Source organism: Prunus mume, linkage group LG3 (assembly GCF_029339155.1).
Source record: "Prunus mume cultivar Tortuosa linkage group LG3, ASM2933915v1, whole genome shotgun sequence".
Taxonomy (NCBI): domain Eukaryota; kingdom Viridiplantae; phylum Streptophyta; class Magnoliopsida; order Rosales; family Rosaceae; genus Prunus; species Prunus mume.
This window is the reverse complement of record NC_142700.1, coordinates 10985481-11004925: the sequence shown is the minus strand read 5'-3', so window position 1 is coordinate 11004925 and position 19445 is coordinate 10985481. Positions and strand designations below refer to the sequence as shown.

General features: G+C 36.2%; 1 protein-coding gene, 1 long non-coding RNA gene and 1 pseudogene across 5 annotated transcripts; 1 reads left to right on the top strand and 2 right to left on the bottom strand.

Moving 5' to 3' along the window:
- Positions 1-1888: 1888 nt before the first annotated feature.
- LOC148918731 (uncharacterized) lies at positions 1889-3042 on the top strand. 2 transcript variants are annotated; one of them, XR_016125517.1, is made up of 3 exons: positions 1889-2007; positions 2777-2881; positions 2988-3042. It is a non-coding gene; the product is annotated as an uncharacterized LOC148918731 (long non-coding RNA). The 2 variants fall into 2 exon arrangements; XR_016125516.1 differs by having other exon boundaries at positions 1895-2030.
- Positions 3043-13373: 10331 nt separating this feature from the next.
- On the bottom strand, positions 13374-15719 carry LOC148918730 (protein ACCELERATED CELL DEATH 6-like). 2 transcript variants are annotated; one of them, XM_089047635.1, is made up of 3 exons: positions 14956-15719; positions 14322-14845; positions 13374-14177 (listed from the first exon to the last, which is right to left on the bottom strand). In XM_089047635.1, exons 1-3 carry the CDS (start codon positions 15596-15598, stop codon positions 13524-13526), a joined length of 1821 nt encoding a protein of 606 aa, XP_088903761.1. In that variant the 5' UTR covers positions 15599-15719; the 3' UTR covers positions 13374-13523. The 2 variants fall into 2 exon arrangements, with proteins under 2 accessions (XP_088903761.1, XP_088903762.1); XM_089047636.1 differs by having other exon boundaries at positions 14035-14177; positions 14309-14845.
- Positions 15720-17541: 1822 nt separating this feature from the next.
- LOC103325915 (protein ACCELERATED CELL DEATH 6-like) lies at positions 17542-18883 on the bottom strand (annotated as a pseudogene). The gene is made up of 2 exons (XR_016125383.1): positions 18236-18883; positions 17542-18117 (listed from the first exon to the last, which is right to left on the bottom strand). The product of XR_016125383.1 is annotated as a protein ACCELERATED CELL DEATH 6-like (transcript).
- Positions 18884-19445: the final 562 nt, after the last annotated feature.

The window sequence follows — 19445 nt, the reverse complement described above, 5'->3', positions numbered from 1 at the left end:
TTATCTTATGCATGCTGCCAGTTGGTGATATTAAATGTGCTTTATCCATGTTAAAATTTTTGGGAAATGTTCAATTTATAGGAGACTCTGCCAAAATTTTGGTAGAAAGTCTCGGCCTTTAGTAAGTGGGCCCGACATTGGTGTGATGTCGAATTTCCACAGGATTCATTCTAGGTTCAGAGGAATTCGGGGCGGGTCCTGTCACGGTCACTTTCGATAAAATACTAGGTTGTCGATTTCAAAAAGAAAAAGGATACTAGGTTGTCTCTCTTGCACGATATATCCTAAACTTTGCTGTGTATTTTTTATTCAAATAAACAAGAGAAAAAAAAAAGGGAGCTTTAGTTTTCATGTACAATATAGTTTACTATTTAGGTAAACAGGAACTCAATTTTAGCTAATTAGGATAAAGCCAAAAGCCAAAATATAGTACATGCTTTTACCAAAATATAATTAAAGAACATTAAAATTACAACAGATGCCATTATGTGATTTTCAAATTTCAATCTTTAGTTTCAAATTTACAAAACATGCCATTATCCCATTCGTGGGACTGACTATTCGTCTTCACTCTTGTATCAACATTGTGCAATTCAAATAGTTGTTCTTGACTCTTCAAAATAGCAATTACTTCTTGTAATTCTACAGTCTCTAGACTTTTAGTGTTTTCAATCACCAAACAAATAGGATCATATATCTTGCTAAGACTAATCAAAACTTGTTGAACGAGCCTCTCATTCAAGAGAATTTCACCAAATGTTTTCATTTGATTAATCAGATCATTCAGTCTAGTAAGCTAAGCAGACAAGGACTCATTATCATGCATTCTAGTATATTCAAATTCGCGTATGAGATTTTGGAGTTTTACCGATCTAACAAGATCTCCACCATGGTATTCTCCATATAATTGTTCCCAAGCTACTTTGGCAGAATCTGCGTTGGCGATGTGTGGGAAAATTTGATCGGAGACTGCATTTTGTATGATACCCAAAGCTTTTGCATCCTTTATGAGAATTGCAGCTATCTTCTCATCTTCTTCTTCTTCTGAGGTTTCCTCAGATGCATTCTTCTTCTTCTTCGAATTAGAGATTGTAATCCCATTCTCTACCAGATTCCATAGCCCATATCATTTGAATATGATCACCATCTTAATCCTCTAGAAGCCATAGTTCTCACAGGAGAAAATCGGAGTTCTCACCTCTGAGCTTCCAGATCCGGCCATTTATAGTATCAAATTTACTTAAAAACAAGCTATTTTCAGATTTAAAAGTAATCGAGCTCAAGCAGCCTCGTGAGCCTTGAACGAGCTTCAAAATACCCCGATCGTTTTCCTTCACAGTTTGAACACCCAGATTCAGATGATTGAACCTGGCTCTTAGGCCATGTTAGTGTTTTTGAGTGTGTGAACTGAGGATGACAAAGGAGAGAAGAAGAGAGAAAATCAAAGAATGACAAAACTGCTCTACTATACGTGTAGCAGAGGAATGTTCATACTAATTCAGTCTCTATCTCACGAACTTGGAGTGAGAAATATATCCGTTAGGCACAGTAGCTGGATCCCTTACATCACAAGGTGAGATGACATATGTGAACCTTCTATTGAACCCTGAACGTTACACTGGCTATATTGGTCCATCACCGAGAAGGATATGGGATGCTGTGTATTCTGAAAATTGCCTGAAATGTGAGTTCAACCTTTTCTTATATCTTTGTGGACAATTTGATGCTCGTAACATTTTATGTTTAAAATGTTTTATATCTTACTTTCATATTGAGGTTATCTATCGCCAGTCCAACTCCTACAATAGGGGTTAATGAGACACTTAAATCTGAGGCTAGGTTGCATATCAATATGTTTTACTCAATGTTTTTGTTTGTTATTCTGCAGTTTCATCTCAGGACATTTGCCAGGAGAAAAAAGTGTTATACAAATTAATATCTGGTCTTCACTCCTCAATTTCGATCCACATAGCTGCTGATTATCTTCTTGATAAGACTACTAATCTGGTTCTCCTTCTGCCTCATATCATGTGACTATTTTTCTTTCCCCTGTGCGCTTTAATTTCTTTTCTAAATGATGCAGTCGAGTAGTTACCAATGAAAGTAGAAAGTTTAAAAGCTTTCTGCCATACTAGTGTTGATTATCTGTAACCTGTGCATTGGTCATCCATTAGTGGGTTGGATAATAACACTTCTTGAAATTTGAAAAAAAACCTTTTTATTCTTGTGTGAGTTTAGATGCGCTTTAGTACGTTGGGTGCAAGTTTTTGTTAACCCTTGTGCTTAGCAGTGGACTGCAGTCCAATACAAGAGTATCATTAGTGAGAAATTGATGACCAAGTCCTGATGTGGGCCTCAGGAAAGTTTGTTTTTTTAACTCTTTAAAGATGATTTGACCAAAGATTTCATCCAAATTAAAGTAGCACTCAGTAAGTGTATGTTAGCTACTGTCTTGTTTGGTACTCGATTTTTTCAATCCCAATTGGGTGGACTTCATTGGAACCTAACCTACACTTTGGGGTAAGTGCATTCCATGTTTTCCCTTAACTACTGAGCAAATGAGCAGACCCTCAACTTTTTTTCTTCTTCTCTGATGTATGTTTTATATCCACAAAGATCAGAGAATTAAAATTTATTCATCAAGAGCGGTGAGCACATATTGAATGATCTAGAATTGATAATTGGATGGTTCATGCACGTAATTTGTGAACTAGAAGAACTACCCTGTCTTTACTTAAGATGCGCAGCATTTGACCTTCCTGCATACAAATTTCAGTGGGGTCAAAATCTGGAGCTGATGCATGATCGCGTTTTGAAATATCCTGATCGTGTCCAAAATTTGTACTTCACATTCCTCTTTGTTCTCCGTGCAGTGACTAAAGTAAGTATGCTTTTGCATGCCCTTCCTTGCTTTGACAACCCAAATTCCAATTCTTACTGCTAAAACTGATCTGATTGTTGTTGGTGAGTTCTTAAATGTTTTTTAGGCAACAGATTACTTGGAGCAGGCTGAGTATGACACTGGTAATCATGAGGAAGACCAAAACGCAGTCTTTGATGACAACATCGGTTGAATAGTACCGATTCCAATTTGAGTGTGAGGTGGAAATCGGACTGTATCTGGACCGCGTCCACCCCTAATTTTAACCATAACTTAACACTGCTATGTTATGTAAAACAAAAAATTTGGGCCAAAGCATCTGATGTCAAAGGGAAAATGCACAAGTCGTTTGAGTAATACTTCGGAAGAACTATAACCCTCCGTTTGGATGAGGGAAAATAACTTGCAATTTAACTTCCTTTGTTTCTCAACTTAAGCGCGGAATTTATGAAATGACGTGTGGAAAAAATCGTGGAAATTGGAGCATCAAATTCTTGAGTTTAATTTTCACCAAAATATGTGTCATTTTACAATTTCAGTAGTGTCATTTACAAAATTCGACATACATAACTCCAAAAAGTGAAATCATCAATTGACAATTATTGAAATGATGGAAATCTAAATTATGTCATTTTAGAATTCTATGTAATTTTCAATTCATTCATCCAAATAGAGGGTAAAGAAATGTAAAACAAGAAAAGCACAATAAACAAAAGTTCACATAACTTATGAATTGAAATCAAAAGGCAGAGAATGGTGAAACATTCAAAATACTAGAAAATGTCATTGGTTAATTCAAACATTAAGAATTGAAATTATTAATTAAATGAGGATAATATGGTAAATTCACATTTTTTTTCTTCATATTTAAAAAAAATAAAAATAAAAACAAAATTAGATAATAAGTCCTATTTTTATGGAACATAATTACCCATGTTATTTTTTCTTAATTCTAAAAATAAAATAAAAAATAAAAAAGAAAACCGCATGTGCCAATGGGCTAGTATATATAAAGCAAAAGGTGGAGAATGGTTACATTCAAAATGCTAGAAAATGCCTTTGATTAATGCAAACATCAAGAATTGAAATTATTAATTAAATGAGGATAATATGGTAAATTCACATTTTTTCATATTTAAAAAAAAATTTAAAAAAATCATATAATGGATCATATTTTTATGGAACACTGCTACCCATTATTATTTTTAATTCAAATTTAAAAATTATAAAAATAAACATAAAAACTTCTTGCAGTACAGAAGTGCGTACGGAGAGGCTAGTGATCATAAAACTAGTAAGAAACACTTAATAAAACTAATCAGAAAACAAAAACACAAAAACCAAAAAGACTTATAAGTTACACGGTTTACAGCCTGAGCGGTTGTTTCTCCATTTTCGATATGTAGTCCAAATCACGTGCACCGAAACAAGTGCCAACCCGAGCCAACCAATTACTTTGAGAACAGTATCAAACGGAGGTTGACCAGTAAAGGGGTTTTTTCTAAGTGTAAGCATTCTGAGGCGTTTGGGCGTCATTGCTATCGTGGCCGAGAAAAATGCTACCACACTACTACAAAAATCGAAATAGACGACGGGAAACCACCGTCGTGTAAAAGGTTTTCGCCCGGTCGTGAAATCGATTGCCGTCTATTTGGGTTTCAAACTACGACGGCTTTTCACCGTCGTTGTTTATCGAGTAAAGATGACGGGTTTTAAAGAAAATCGTCGTTGTTTAGAGGTAAAGATCGTTAATTATAGGAGGAAAGACGACTGTTTTTAATAAAACCGTCGTGTATTGTATGTGAAGATGACGATTTTTTATGAAAACCGTCGTGGATTGTTTATAAAGACGCTCATCTTTACATACAATAGACGACCTTTTTATAAAAAGCGTCATCTTTACATACAATCGGCGACGGTTTTTATAAAAGCGTCATCTTTACATACAATAGAGCGGTTTTTATAAAAGCGTCATCTTTACGCATACAATAGACGGTTTTTATAAAAACGCTCATCTTTATACAATAGACGCGGTTTTTTTATAAAAGCGTCATCTTTACGTATAATAGACGACGGTTTTATAAAAAGCGTCATCTTTACATACAATACACGACGGTTTTTATAAAAAGCGTCCTCTTTACATACAATAGACGACGGTTTTTATAAAAAGCGTCATCTTTACGTACAATAATGCTTTTTGATTTCCTATGATGCTATACAACGATTTTAACTAGAAAACCAACCATAATGCTTTATCAAAAATAGTTTCTTTCATAAAACTTGAAGATTCAATAGTTATTACATAGTTAACCAATCTTTATTCTACAACAAACATAATTCCTAACAAGACCTACGTACTCCTAATCCAAGCATTCCTCATCCAAACATAGAAATGATGCACAACTGAAGTCTCCTCCATCATCCCTGTAAATAAATCAAAATGACAAAGAGAGAAAAAAAGAAGCTAAGATTATAAACATAAAAAATTAGGTGGAAGAGAAATTTTACCATTGGTCCATATTTCCATAGAAAACTTGTAAAATGAGCATAAAAAAGACCATCGAGAACCTGCAAATTTTCAACAAAAAAAAACATATGTCTCACATAGAAAACCTGCAAAAGAAAAAGTTATAAATCTGCAAGCTTCCTCCTCATCTCCTGATAACCAAATCAGAAAATCTAAAAAGAAACTAGAAAAAAAAATATATGTAAACAAATCAGACAAATCAAGAAAGACAAAATCTGAAATTAGGGATACAAAGAACATACCAAAAACGCAAAGAGACTAATCCAGAATTCACTAGCAAGATATAGAAGGGTATTAAGAGATTAGGTGACTTTCAAATCAACCTTTCAACTAGCTTTGATTCTCAAATACAGAACATCCCTCTACATCTTATGGATTTGCTAAGACCTCAATCTCTCAACTCCTTCATTGATATCGATCTTTTGATGATTTTGTAGAGAGTTTTATGAGGGTGTTTTAGAGAGTGCATGAGGGTTTCAAGGAGGGAGAGATAAGGTTTTCAGAGACGGGGGAAAATCTGAAAATTTGACAAGCGCGAATTCACTTACGTAGACTTTTTTTAGCGTGTTTTAAAAGACGACGCTTATTAATGAGAGATAAGATTTTCAAAGACGGGTGAAAATTTGAAAATTTATCGGCCGAATTCACTTAAGCGGCCATTTTTAGCGCGTTTTAAAAGACGACGCTTTTTTAAAAAAAATTTGTCATCTTTACATATAATATACGACGGTTTTTTATAAAAGCGTCATCTTTACATATAATAGGCGGCGGTTTTTATAAAAGCGTCATCTTTACGCATACAATAGACGACGGTTTTTATAAAAAGCGTCATCTTTACATACAATAGACGACGGTTTTTATAAAAAGCGTCATCTTTACATACAATAGATGTTTTTTTCCACTACACTTCTTGACCCTATATGAATACAATGACTGAATTTGATCTTCAATTTAAAATATTTACACTAGTGGATACCACAAAATCTTATGTTATATTTAACGAAAGTATAAATAAACTCTTAATTGTTAGTGAATATTTTTTTTATGGCATTTGCATTTTAAGAAACTAGTTTCAACGATCCAACCGTCAAATTTGTTTGTTTATACTTCGAGATCATCTACACCAAAAATCGAAAAAAATAAACATTCAGAGATAAAGTAACGAGACAAAAAATTTCGACGGTTATAAATGAAAAATCATGATTTAACGGTTATTATAACAAACCATCATCTTTACATATAATAGACGACCATTTTTTATAAAAAAGCGTCATCTTTATATATAATAGACGACCTTTTTTAAAAAATTGTCATCTTTATATATAATAGACGACGGTTTTTATAAAAAGCGTCATCTTTACATATAATAGACGACGGTTTTTTTATAAAAAGCGTCATCTTTACATATAATAGACGACGGTTTTTTCGGTTTTTATAAAAAGCGTCATCTTTACATACAATAGACGACGGTTTTTGGTTTTTATAAAAAGCGTCATCTTTACATACAATAGACGAGCGGTTTTTTCGGTTTTTATAAAAAGCTTCATCTTTACATATAATAGACGACGGTTTTATAAAATCGTCATCTTTACATATAATAGACGAGCGGTTTTAAAAAAATCGTCATCTTTACACATAATAGACGCAGCGGTTTTTAAAAAAATCGTCATCTTTACATATAATAGAGCGGTTTTTAATAAAAATCGTCGTCTTTACATATAATAGACTACGGTTTTATAAAATCGTCATCTTTACATATAATAGACGGCGGTTTTTATAAAAATCATCATCTTTACACATAATAGACGAGCGGTTTTTATAAAAATTGTCATCTTTACATATAATAGACGACGTTTTTTTATTTTTATAAAAAGCGTCATCTTTACATATAGTATGACGTATGATAACAAAATCAAAGAAATAAATTGATAAAAAAAATTAAGTATTAAGACGACGGTTTAAATGTAAGGTATGACGTATAAAGGGAATAAATACGACGTTAAATTTTATAATACGTCGTTAAATGAAAAACAAACGTGGTGAGATTTAAAGATACCGTCGTAGAACTATACAAGAAAGACGTCGATATATTTTTATTTTCCGTCGTTGTACATTAATTTAATACGGCAATATTTTGTATTTTACCGCCGTGGATTTATTTGTAATTATATGGCGCCTTATACGAAAACTTGGTCGTGTTATTTTCTGCATAAAACGGCGGCTTTTTTGAAATCGTCGTCTTTACTTTCTACGTCGGTCGATTCATAACTTCGCCGTTCTTTATTTGCTTTGATTTTACATCTGCGAAATCCTGTTTCAAATAGACGTCGGTTTTTTAATTAGGTATGCGTCGTTGTTTATGAACAACCATTTGAATCTCCATTTTTTAGGTGTCTAAGGTGTTATTACACGGCGGTTTTATAGAACCGTCGTCTTTTAAAAAACAACGACGGTTTTCACTTAGACCGTCGTTTTTTCTGTCGTCTTTGTCACTTTTTGTAGTAGTGCCAACATCCCTCCGATGGAATACTGAATGAGATTTTCAGGTGTGGCTATTTCGATTGATGAGATACGTATTGGATTTGATTCGTTATAGATTGCAATAATTGCGAGTATAAAGGTTACCTGTTGAAAAACTGAAATACTTTGAAAAATGTATCTTCCGATAGAATCTGATTTCCGTCGCTTTTAAATCCACCCGGAGGAGTTAAAGCTGCTGCAAAAGTGACGGTTGCGATAAGCGTCGTCACCACTAGTTTGGCATCTCGTCTTTTCAAGGCTTGATTGGAAGTAGAATGCGGGCTTCGCTTCTTGTGTTCAATGGCCGATGTGCCGGGCGTATCCTTCTCTGAAGTTTCCGGTTTGTTGAAATCATGGCTGATTTTTTGTTGGAAAAATGGACCACCTACGCAGGACCCCAACTGGTGCAAAACCGGACTGTCAATAGTTCCCTAAACAATACACAGAGAGAGATAGAGTAAACTTGTCAAAGATTATTAATAGATCCTTTTCAAAACAGGAAAAAGAAAAATAATAGATCAATTTCAATTCCAATAACATTATTTTTTTAATTTGTCCGAAGTTGATCCACATTCAAACCATTTCAAACTAAATACAAGTTTATGACTCCTTAAAACGTGATTAGAGCATCCTTATGCTTTGTTTTGTTAGTGATTCTTAAACTTTATTTTGGTGCAAATTAGTCCCTTTAGAGCATCTCCACCCACAAGGGCTAAGTCTAGGGTAAGGGCAAGCAAGGGCTGCCACTATTCACGTGAATAGTGTTAGCCTTGCAATTTGTGGTTCCACCCATGAGGGCTAAGTCTAGGGCAAGTCTAAGGCAATTACTATTCACTTAAATTTATTTTTTATTTTTTATTCTTAAACCATTGATTTTGATAAGCTTTTCGGATAAGATTTTCAATTCCCAAGTGTTAATATTTATCGTAAAATCCTCACCTAAAAATCAAGATAACATTTTTGGATAAAATTTTGAAATTAAATTGGTGTGGAAAGTGAATAATATTGGTAGGTATGTATAGAAAAAATTTCCAGAATTTTTTGATATTTTTTTTAAAATTTTTTGATATTTTTTTCAATTTTTTTAGCCAAAAATTGGACAACCATTGGATTGTGCAAGATTTTTTGATCGGAGGCTCCAGAAGAAGCCACATGGCTTGTAATCATTGGGCAATGTGGGCTGGTGGGTCCAACAGTAAAAAAATTTGAAAATCATTCTTGACGTTATCCGACTTGGCGAGCAGTTTTGGTGCCCAAGCAAGATTAGCTCAGGCTTGCCCTGGTGGGACCCACCATTTGCCCGGGCTCATTCTTTGTCTTGTTGAGCTGAAATGGGCTGCGGGGCCTTTGCCCAGGTTTGGTGCAGCGGTGGACATGCTCTTATATGCAAGGATCAAAATACTGAGCTATACTTCTGACCAAAGTAACCCAAAAAAAAAACCACTGTTTATTTCTTATATAAATTTTTATGTGTGTGTGCACCAGTATTGCGTACCTGTTCGTCACTATTTTGACCAAGAAAAATATAAATGGCTTTTGAGAACTTTTTATTGACAGCAGCCTTGTCCACTCTATGGTCGGCCGTCAAAATGGAGATAATTTCTACTTTCTTGTTAATAACAGCGACATGCAAAGGAGTGTTTCCGTCTTCATCAGCTTCATTAATAAGTCCCGCAAGTTTAGGCATCCTTAATATGTACTTAACCACCTTGCTTTGTCCACCTAAAATTGCAGAATGAAGAACCGTTTGACCTTTTGAATTAAGCAAATCGCAAGTATCAGAAGATGTTGCAAAAAGGAGATTGTGGTTTGTATAAGAAGATGTTGTGCTTCTTTGTTTGGGACAATTTTCATATAGTTTGTTTGAGCATCTAAAATTCCTAAGAAAGTTGCTGTGCATATATTTGAGATAAATCATCAAGTGTTCCATGTTTACTTGGTGATTTATCAAACACTTTAACCATTCATATTGCATTCATTTGCATTGATCGATGACTCATGTGGTTGAGGGCACTAAGACCGTGGTGACGGTTTTCCTCTGGCGAGCTTGAAGCAATCGTGGTCAGTATTGCGTTCAATATAAGGAATGTTGAAGATCATCCCGTGACAGAAGCTGAGTTACAAAGAAGTCGGTAAACATTATCTAGAATGTGTCTAGGATAAGTGTGTGAGTACTTCTTGTAATCATCTTTATAGTGGATTTGCCTTGGACTGTCAGGTCCCGTGGATTTTCCACAGAGGTGGGGTTTTACCACGTAAAATAACTTCTGTGTTTTTATCTGTTTACGTTCTGTACTGTAGAGGATTGATACATCTTATCAATCCCTTTGGCGTGGTTTTATATATTATTGTATTACTCTTCACTACTCAAAACGCAGACTTTACTCTTTCACTCTTTTAGTGTTTTAAGCCATCCTATAGATATTTTCAGAAGCCTCTCGCTGCTGCGTGGTTAAGCATAGAAGATAAGACATCATTGACAATTATGAATAGATATGGAGATATAGGGTCCCCTTGGCGAATTCCCCTTGACGGCTTGAAACCACCCTCTGTCTTTCCATTGATTATCACATAGAACTCCACTAAAGAAACACAGTTCATCACCTTTTGCACCCAAGTCTCTTCAAAACCCATTTTCAACAACACTGCCTGGAGGAAATCCCACTCGATTCTATCGTAAGCTTTATTCATATCTAGCTTCAGCCCCATTTCAAAAATTCTAATAGCTCTTCTAATCTTCAGAGAGTGAAAGGCCTTAAGTGCAATAAAAATATTATCTTGAACTTGCCTTCCAGGAATAAATGCACATTGTTGGGGAGAAATGATTGCATTTAAGTAGGGCTGAAGGTGATTAGCGAGAATCTTCGAGATTACCCTAACCAACTTTGGGCTCAGAACCTTTGGAACAAGAGCAATCTCTGTTACATTCATAACAGAAATATTTTTGTTCTCTGAGAAAAATCTTTTAACCAGCCCACACATATCCTCCCCAATAATGCTCCAATACTTTTGGTAAAAGATACTGGAGAAACCATCAGGCCCTGGGGATTTTAGGACCCCATTTGAAAAACAACATGTCTAATGTCCTCATAATTTATTGGGGCCTTTAATATCCTTTGTGATGATTGGAGAGACAAATGATAAGATATCACCCCACTCTCTTTGACCTTCAGAAGTAAACAAATTTTGCAAGTTAGTGTTACGAACCTGAGCATTGTTACACTCCCAGTCTCCATTTTGGTTTTTTATCCGGGCAATCTGATTTCTCCTCTTTTTATGAACCGTACTATTGTGGAAAAAGGTTGTATTTGCATCTCCTTCTTTGAGCCACTTGGTTTTCGCCCTCTGCTTCCAATACAATTCCTCATGCCTCCAAACATCATTGAGCTTGTTCCTTACTTGCCCAATTTCCCCATAGTTTGCATCCCAATTCAGCTGAAGTTGATCAAGCTCTACCAACAAGGAATTTGCAATTTTTCGATTATTTAAGAATTTCCCATCACTCCACTTTTGCAAATCCACACGACACCCCTTAATTTTCCTTCCCCACACATGCATTCTAGTTCCATGAAATTTCCTACGCCAGCTTCTGTCAATCACTTCTCTACACTCCGGATCAGAAGTCCAAGAAGCCTCAAACTTAAAAGGCTTACAACCTCTTCTTATTCGAGATTCTGTCTCCACAAGAATGGGACAATGGTCAGAGCCCATGACAGGCAGATGAGTAATGGAAGAATTTGGCCACTCTTCTTGCCATTGGGTATTAATTATAATAATATGATCTCCTTAATGTTACTCTCAAAAATCAATATATCAATTCATTAATTCATTACTCTAAAATGTCCCTTTTATCTACTTCTTTGTTTTGTATGGTTTCCCGCTTGAACATAGAATCCATTGCATGCGTACTGTCAATGAGCTGTACATTTCTAATTAGTCTAAGTCAATTATTTGATTCTGCAAGATTATAGGAACATAATTACTTTCCTAGAATAGTTTCCTAGGCTCTATATATATAACCTTCCTATTGTTATATATCAATATGAATGAAATATTATTTTTTACCCAATTTGATATGGTACCAGAGCAGTCGATCATGACTGTCTCTTGACCTAACCCTAGCAATCGCTTGCGCAACAGCATCCGTCAACAAACCCAGCACCAGAAAATCACTCAATCGTTCCCTTGCCTTCTTTTTCCCAAAACCTCTATTTCTTATTGCAAACCAGCCTAAATTCCATCTATATTCCATCAGTTTGTCTTATTGTCCTCCTTCGTCAAATCCGTTTGTCAAACCAGCCTGTATTTCATCTCACAACCCAGCACCAGTCTGTCAAACTAGTTTGTCACGGCATTCAACAAATATTCAAATCTCACAAACCAACTCAAATCACCTTTTTCCTTCGACCCAATATTTTTGTGTCCTTTTCTCATAAGTTACCTAGAGTAACGTTTACAGTTTTCTTTTTGCCTCTTTTTTCTCTCATCACTTGTAAGCCAATATCATGGCCAACGATGATGGGTCAGCAAACACCAATCAATCCTTGGTGTCAGGAGGCTCCAAAACTGCCACACAAATCGTCACTTTGCAGAGTGACACCTCCAACTTTTCCGCAGGCATCAAATTCTTGAGTTTAATTTCCACCAAAATATGTGTCATTTCACAATTTCCATAGTGTCATTTAAAAAATTCGACATACATAACTCCAAATAGTGAAATCATCAATTAACAATTATTGAAATGATGGAAATCTAAATTCTGTCCTTTTAAAATTCTATGTAATTTTCAATTCATTCATCCAAATGGAGGGTAAAGAAATGTAAAACTATAAAAGCACAATAAATAAAAGTTCACATAACTTTTATATATATATATATATATATATAAATCAAAGGTGTAGAATGATGAAACATTCAAAATGCTAGAAAATTCCTTTGATTAATGCAAACATTATGAATTGAAATTATTAATTAAATGAGGATAATATGGTAAATTCATATTTTTTCATATTTAAAAAAATTTATTAAATTTTTAAAAAAAATCATATAATGGATCCTATTTTTAAGGAACACAACTATGTGAATATCTTTTTTATTTCAAATTTAAAAATTATAAAAATAAACATAAAAGCTTCTTTCAGGCATAGAAGTGCGTGCGGAGAGGCTAGTGATCAGAAAACTAATAAGAAACACTTAGTGCCAGTTTGACATTGTTTATTTGGGGTGATAAGTGATTTTTAAAAAAAAAATTGAGAAGCCCAACCCGTTTGGTAAACTGTGAGAAAATCACTTATTGTTAAAAATTGTTGTGAGAGAAAGCTATAAGAGAAATCAGCTAATGAGGTGATTTCATTTTCTGATTATGCTGGAATCAGTTTCGAAGAGGCGCTGTGTTTAATGATTATGCGGCAATTATATCAATACCAACAACACTTTTAACAAAAATTTTACCAAACGCCAAACTGCTTTCTCTCACAGCTGATTTCTCTCACAACAAATCTGACAGAGATTATTTTCACAGCACAGTAATGCCAAACTAGCCCTTAATAAAACTAATTAGAAAACAAAAACACAAAAACCAAAAAGACTTATAAGTTACACGATTGACAGCCCTGCCGGTTGTTTCCCCCTCAATTTTCGATGCATAGTCCAAAGCACGTGCATCGAAACAAGTGTCACCCCAAACCCACCAATTACATTGAGAACAATATCCAAAGGAGGTTCACCTGTAAAGGGTTTTGTTCTAATTGAAAGCATTCTGCGGCGTGTGGGCGTCACTGCCAATGTGGCCGTGAAAAATGCTACCAGCAACCCTCCGATGGAATACCGAATGAGACTTTCAGGTGTGGCTATTTCGATTGACGAGATACGTATTGGATTTGATTCGTTATAGATTGCAATAATTGCGAGCATAAAGCTTAACTGGTTGAAAAGCTGAAATACTTTGAAAAATGTGTCATCCGATAGAACTGACTTTCCGTCGCTTTTAAATCCACCCGGAGGGGTTAAAGCTGCTGCAAAAGTGACGGTTGCGATAAGCGTCGTCACCACTAGTTTGGTATCTCGTCTTTTCAAGGCCTGATTGGAAGCAGATTGCGGGCTTCGCCTCTTGTGTAAAATGGCCGATGTGCCGGGCGTATCCTTCTCTGAAGTTTCTGGTTTGTTGAAATCATGGCTGATTTTTTGTTGGAAAAATGGACCACCTACGCAGGACCCCAACTGGTGCAAAACCGGACTGTCAATAGTTCCCTAAACAATACACAGAGAGAGATAGAGTAAACTTGTCAAAGATTATTAATAGATCCTTTTCAAAACAGAAAAAAGAAAAATAATAGATCAATTTCAATTCCAATAACATTATTTGTACTGTGTGTGTGCACCTGTTTTGCGTACCTGTTCGTCACTATTTTGACCAAGAAAAATATCAATGGCTTTTGAGAACTTTTTATTGACAGCAGCCTTGTCCACTCTATGGTCGGCCGTCAAAATGGAGATAATTTCTACTTTCTTGTTAATAACAGCGATATGCAAAGGAGTGTTTCCGTCTTCATCAGCTTCATTAATAAGTCCCGTAAGTTTAGGCGTCCTTAATATGTACTTAACCACCTTGCTTTGTCCACCTAAAATTGCAGAATGAAGAACCGTTTGACCTTTTGAATTAAGCAAATCGCAAGTATCAGGTTGATAGTGAAATAACACTTCCATCACTTTGGTGTGGCCTGCATAGGCTGCAACATGGAGAGCTGACATTTTTGATGATAAGTCCATGATATAAGAAGCAGAACTATCAGATTCCATCAGTAGTTGAGTAGCTTCAACGTTCCCTGTGAATGCTGCGTAGTGCAAGGCAGTCCATCCAATAGCATCAACTTCTTTGATTAGGTCACGGTTTTTGGACACCATAATCTCGACAACGCCTACCATGTTGACATAGGAAAAGCTAAAGAGGTGAGAAGTAGCGAAAATTTCTACCGAAATAAAATTATAAAATCAACACATTTCATCATGTGATGTCATGTTCATGTACCTTTGTCTTTCAGTTGTTCTTGAGTCACTGCAGCATGCAAAGCTGTCACTCCATTAGTCCCCAGGAAAGAAGGAGAAACGCCAGACTCATATGCCTTTAGAATACTATGAACAATGCTTGGAGTGCCTTTTCTAACAGCTAGGAACAAGGGCGACTCATTTGCGTTATTAGTGAAACAACACAATTGAGGATCGGCTTCCATTAACCGAGTCACAACTTCATCGTGATTGTATCGAACAGCAAGATGCAATGTTGTGTCGTTATCCGAGTTTTTCACTCGGAGTAACTTGTTTTGAGATTCACCATCAGCTGGTCCGCTCTCCTCGTCACCTCTTTCCATGTGATGAAGCGTTATCCTTGCATGTTCAATGAGGAACTCAACTACTTCAACACATCCTACTTTGGCAGCAACGTGCAGTGGAGTGTCACCCTTCTTGTTGGTCGCCCAAAACAGTGAAGATCCATATTCAAGTGGGATGTCATTGAAGAATTTTATTTGCTTGAATTCAGCTGCAATGTGAAGAACATTGTTGTCTTTGGGTGTTTTCTTATAAAGAACATCTGGTAATTCATCACCATCTTTAATCCTTCTGAACAAACCCACATCGCCGGATGTTGCCGCCTCATATACCAAACGATCCATGGCTTTGAACTCTCTGAAACTTGCTTAATGTAGCACAGAAGCAGCAATGCCTTGAAGAGGATTGTGTTGTGAACCGTGCTTAGCATTCGAGGCATAAATAATTCTGAACAGGCTTGTGCTAATTACCCGTCACAAGCAAAGTCCCTTTTGGCGCCGTGGATTAGTCAATAAAGGTTCTCGATCAGGCCCCTAGTTTTGGCTTAAGGTACATATTATATATTTAGTTGTTGCTATATGTTTTGTCTTTGTTCACTGCAGTCAATCTTTATATATACTTACTGTTTAATACCCTAGGCCGCCCCTATGTCTAATTAGGGATGATGATACTTCAATGCATTCATTTGAATAAATAAAGACCCTCACGAGAGCAAGTACATGGCCTCAAGCGCGCAGCCACCATTCGCTGCTAAAAACGTTGATGGAATCGTGAGAAATTGAGTGTATATTCAAGTTGAACGATGTAACTTCTGATTTAATGTCTAAGAAAAACTCAAAACTAATTTAAAATAGATGGAACGAGCTTCATTTGCTATGTGTGTACAAATAAGGAGTCAAAGATGGACAAGTCTTCAAATTGGCAACTAGCTTTTGGTATGGTTTGATTCTCTTTCCAAATTGGCAAGTTGGCAAGTTGGCAACTAGATCCTAATCTCATCTCCTCCGTTGGTTTAAAAAATCTTTAAATGCTTTACATGGTTTTTGAAGACTGAATTATCTTTTTATTACTTACACCAAATAAACAATAAACAAACAGTATTTAGTAGACTTATTTTTGTAGACTTCTTTAAATGCTCAAGTCGTTGGCTCGTTTCTGTGTACGGACTCATATTGTGTATGGACTTGAGTCCTCTTCTGTATTAAACTTAATACTTAATTATCTACGTTGACTGACTACAAGGAAAAGATACAAGAGATCTAAAAGTGCTAGCTAGACTTGGATGTGGAGCCAATAAAGGAGAACCAGGAAGAAAGATTTACGCACCAAAGCCTGTAAATTCTATACAAGTTTATTAAAAATCCGTGTAAAATCCATAGGAGTTATACAATTCTAGGAAATCTGTCACTTAAATGTTTCAAAATCATATATAATCCTAATTCAATATAACCCCGCGGTTGAGTCTGGGCCCGGTATTTCTCCCTCAATTTTTGAAGTAGAGTCATAAACACGGGGATTATGAAAGCAAGTACCAGCACCAATTCAAATACTACACCGAGAAAAGCATCGAGTAGAGTTGTACGTATAAAGGGAAAATGTTTAAACGAAACTCTCTTTATCTGGCTTTTTGGCACCATTGCAAGCCTGCCCGAAAAAAATGCTACCAGCAACCCTCCGATGGAATACCGAATGAGACGTGCAGGTGTGGGTATTTTGATGGACAAGAAACGTATTGGAGTTGATTCGTTATAAATCGCAAGAAAAAAATCATAAAAACTCTGAAAGATGAATTTTCGAACAAAACCGGTCGGTTTTAAATCCTCTAGGAGGGGTTAATGCGGCTGCAAAAGTGACGGTTGCGATAAGTGTCGTCACCACTAGTTTGGTATCATGTCTTTTCAAGGTCTGATTTGAAGTAGCTTGCCGGTTTTTCCTCTTGGTGTGTTCAATGGCGGGTGTGCCGGGCGTATCCTTCTCTGATGGTTACAGTCTGTTGAATTCATCTCTGATTTTTTGTTGGAAAAATGGACCACCCACGGAGGACCCCAAGTGTTGCAAAAACGGAGTGTCAATACTTTCCTAAAACATAGGGGGAGAGAGTACTGTATTTAGTACACAGAAGATGTCAGAACGAATTAATAAGCTTTCTAACCTAACTGCACTGGGTAATAAAACACAATAGATCAATTTCATTTAGTTATAGGGTAGGACGCACCAACAACTTACATATCCAAGTGTCTTCACCTCCCTCGTTAATCGAAAAAAAAACGTGGGAGATGATGAAAGCTTCCTAAAAGGAGTTGTTTTTATTTGTCTCGAATTTGTGTGTGCACTTTGCGTACCTGTTCTTCAATATTTTGTCCAAGAAAAATATCAATGGCTTTTGACAATTTTCTATTGACAGCAGTAGTGTCCACTCTAACGTCGGCCGTCAAAATGGTGATAACATCAAATTTTTTGTAGATAACCGCAATATGCAAAGGAGTGTTTCCGTCTTCATCAACTTCATTAATAAGTCCCGAAAGCTTAGGCGTCTTTCATATGTACTCAACCACATCTCTTTGTCCACCTAAAACTGCAGAATGAAGAGCCGTTTGGCCTTTTGAATTAAGCAAATCGCAAGTATCAGGTTGATATCGAATTAACTCTTTCATCACTTCGGTGTGGCCTGCATAAGCTGCAACATGGAGAGCTGACATTTTTGATAAGTCCAGGATATAAGAAGCAGAGCTATCAGATTCCATCAGTAGTTGAGTAGCTTCAATGTTCCCTGTGAATGCTGCGTAGTGCAAGGGAGTCCATCCAATAGCATCAACTTCTTTGATTAGGTCACTGTTTTTGGACACCAGAATCTCGACAACGCCTACCATGTTGATATAGGAAAAACTAAAGAGGGGAGAGGTAGTGAAAATTTCCACCAAAATAAAATCCTCGTAATATAAAATCAACACATTTCATCAGGTGATGCCATGTTCACGTACCTTTGTCTTTGAGTTGTTCTTGAGTCACTGCAGCATGCAAAGCTGTCAATCCGTTTGTCCCCTGAAAAGAAGGAGAAATGCCAGACTCGTACGCCTTCAGAATACAATGAACAATGCTTGGAGTGCCGTTTCTAACAGCTAGGGACAAGGGCGACTCATTCGCGTTATTAGTGAAACAACACAATTGAGGATCAGCTTCCATTAACCGAATCACAACTTCATCGTGATTGTATCTAACAGCAAGATGCAACGTTGTGTCATTATCCGAAGTTTTTCACTCGGAGTAACTTGTTTTGAGATTCACTATCAGCTGGTCCGCTCTCCTCGTCACCTTTTTCCATGTGATGATGCATTTTCCTTGCATGTTCAATGAGGAACTCAACTACTTCAACACATCCTACTTTGGCAGCAACGTGCAATGGAGTGTCACCCTTCTTGTTGGTGGCCCAAAACAGCTGACCAAATTGATTTGGATTGACATTTTCGAAGAAATCTATTTGCTTGAATTCAGCGGAAATATGAAGAATATTGTTGTCTTTAGGCGTTTTCTGATGGAGAAGATCAATTGATACACCACCATCTCTAATTATTTGTCTCAAGAAACCAACATCACCTGATGTTGCCGCCTCATACAGAGAAGGATCCATGGCTAGCTATCTTTGATCTCTCTCTCTCTCTCTCTCTCTCTCTCTCTCTCTCTCTCTCTCTCTCAAAGTAGTGGGCAAAGCACGTATTAATTATTGCAATACAAGCTGTGTATTGCTTACGGCGGCTCTCTCTTTAATTTATTCTCTCTTATCAGCCATGATCAGAATCTCACACAGGACCTGAATCGTCGTCTTCTCAACAAAAAGCATTTATACAAAGAATGATTATTACTCGAGTACCCGTAAAAGTCTTCCATTTCAGATTCTATGCTCTGCGTATATATGCTTATTAATATCGAACTGAGAGTGCCTTGGTATACTAGAAAAGCACAAGGCTTTTTCCTTGTTATTTACTCTTTCTGTCACGATCAAACAATTCCTTGGTATACTAGAAAAGCAAAGTCTCCACCACACAAAATCAATGACAGAACTAATTCTCGTAAAGAATTTTCCAGTTGTCGATGGCAAGGAAAGTACATGTATACTGTGGGAACTGAATTTTAACAAAACCCTAGGTCAAATATTTCCTTTAATTTGGGAATTATTTGATTTGGGAATTCTTG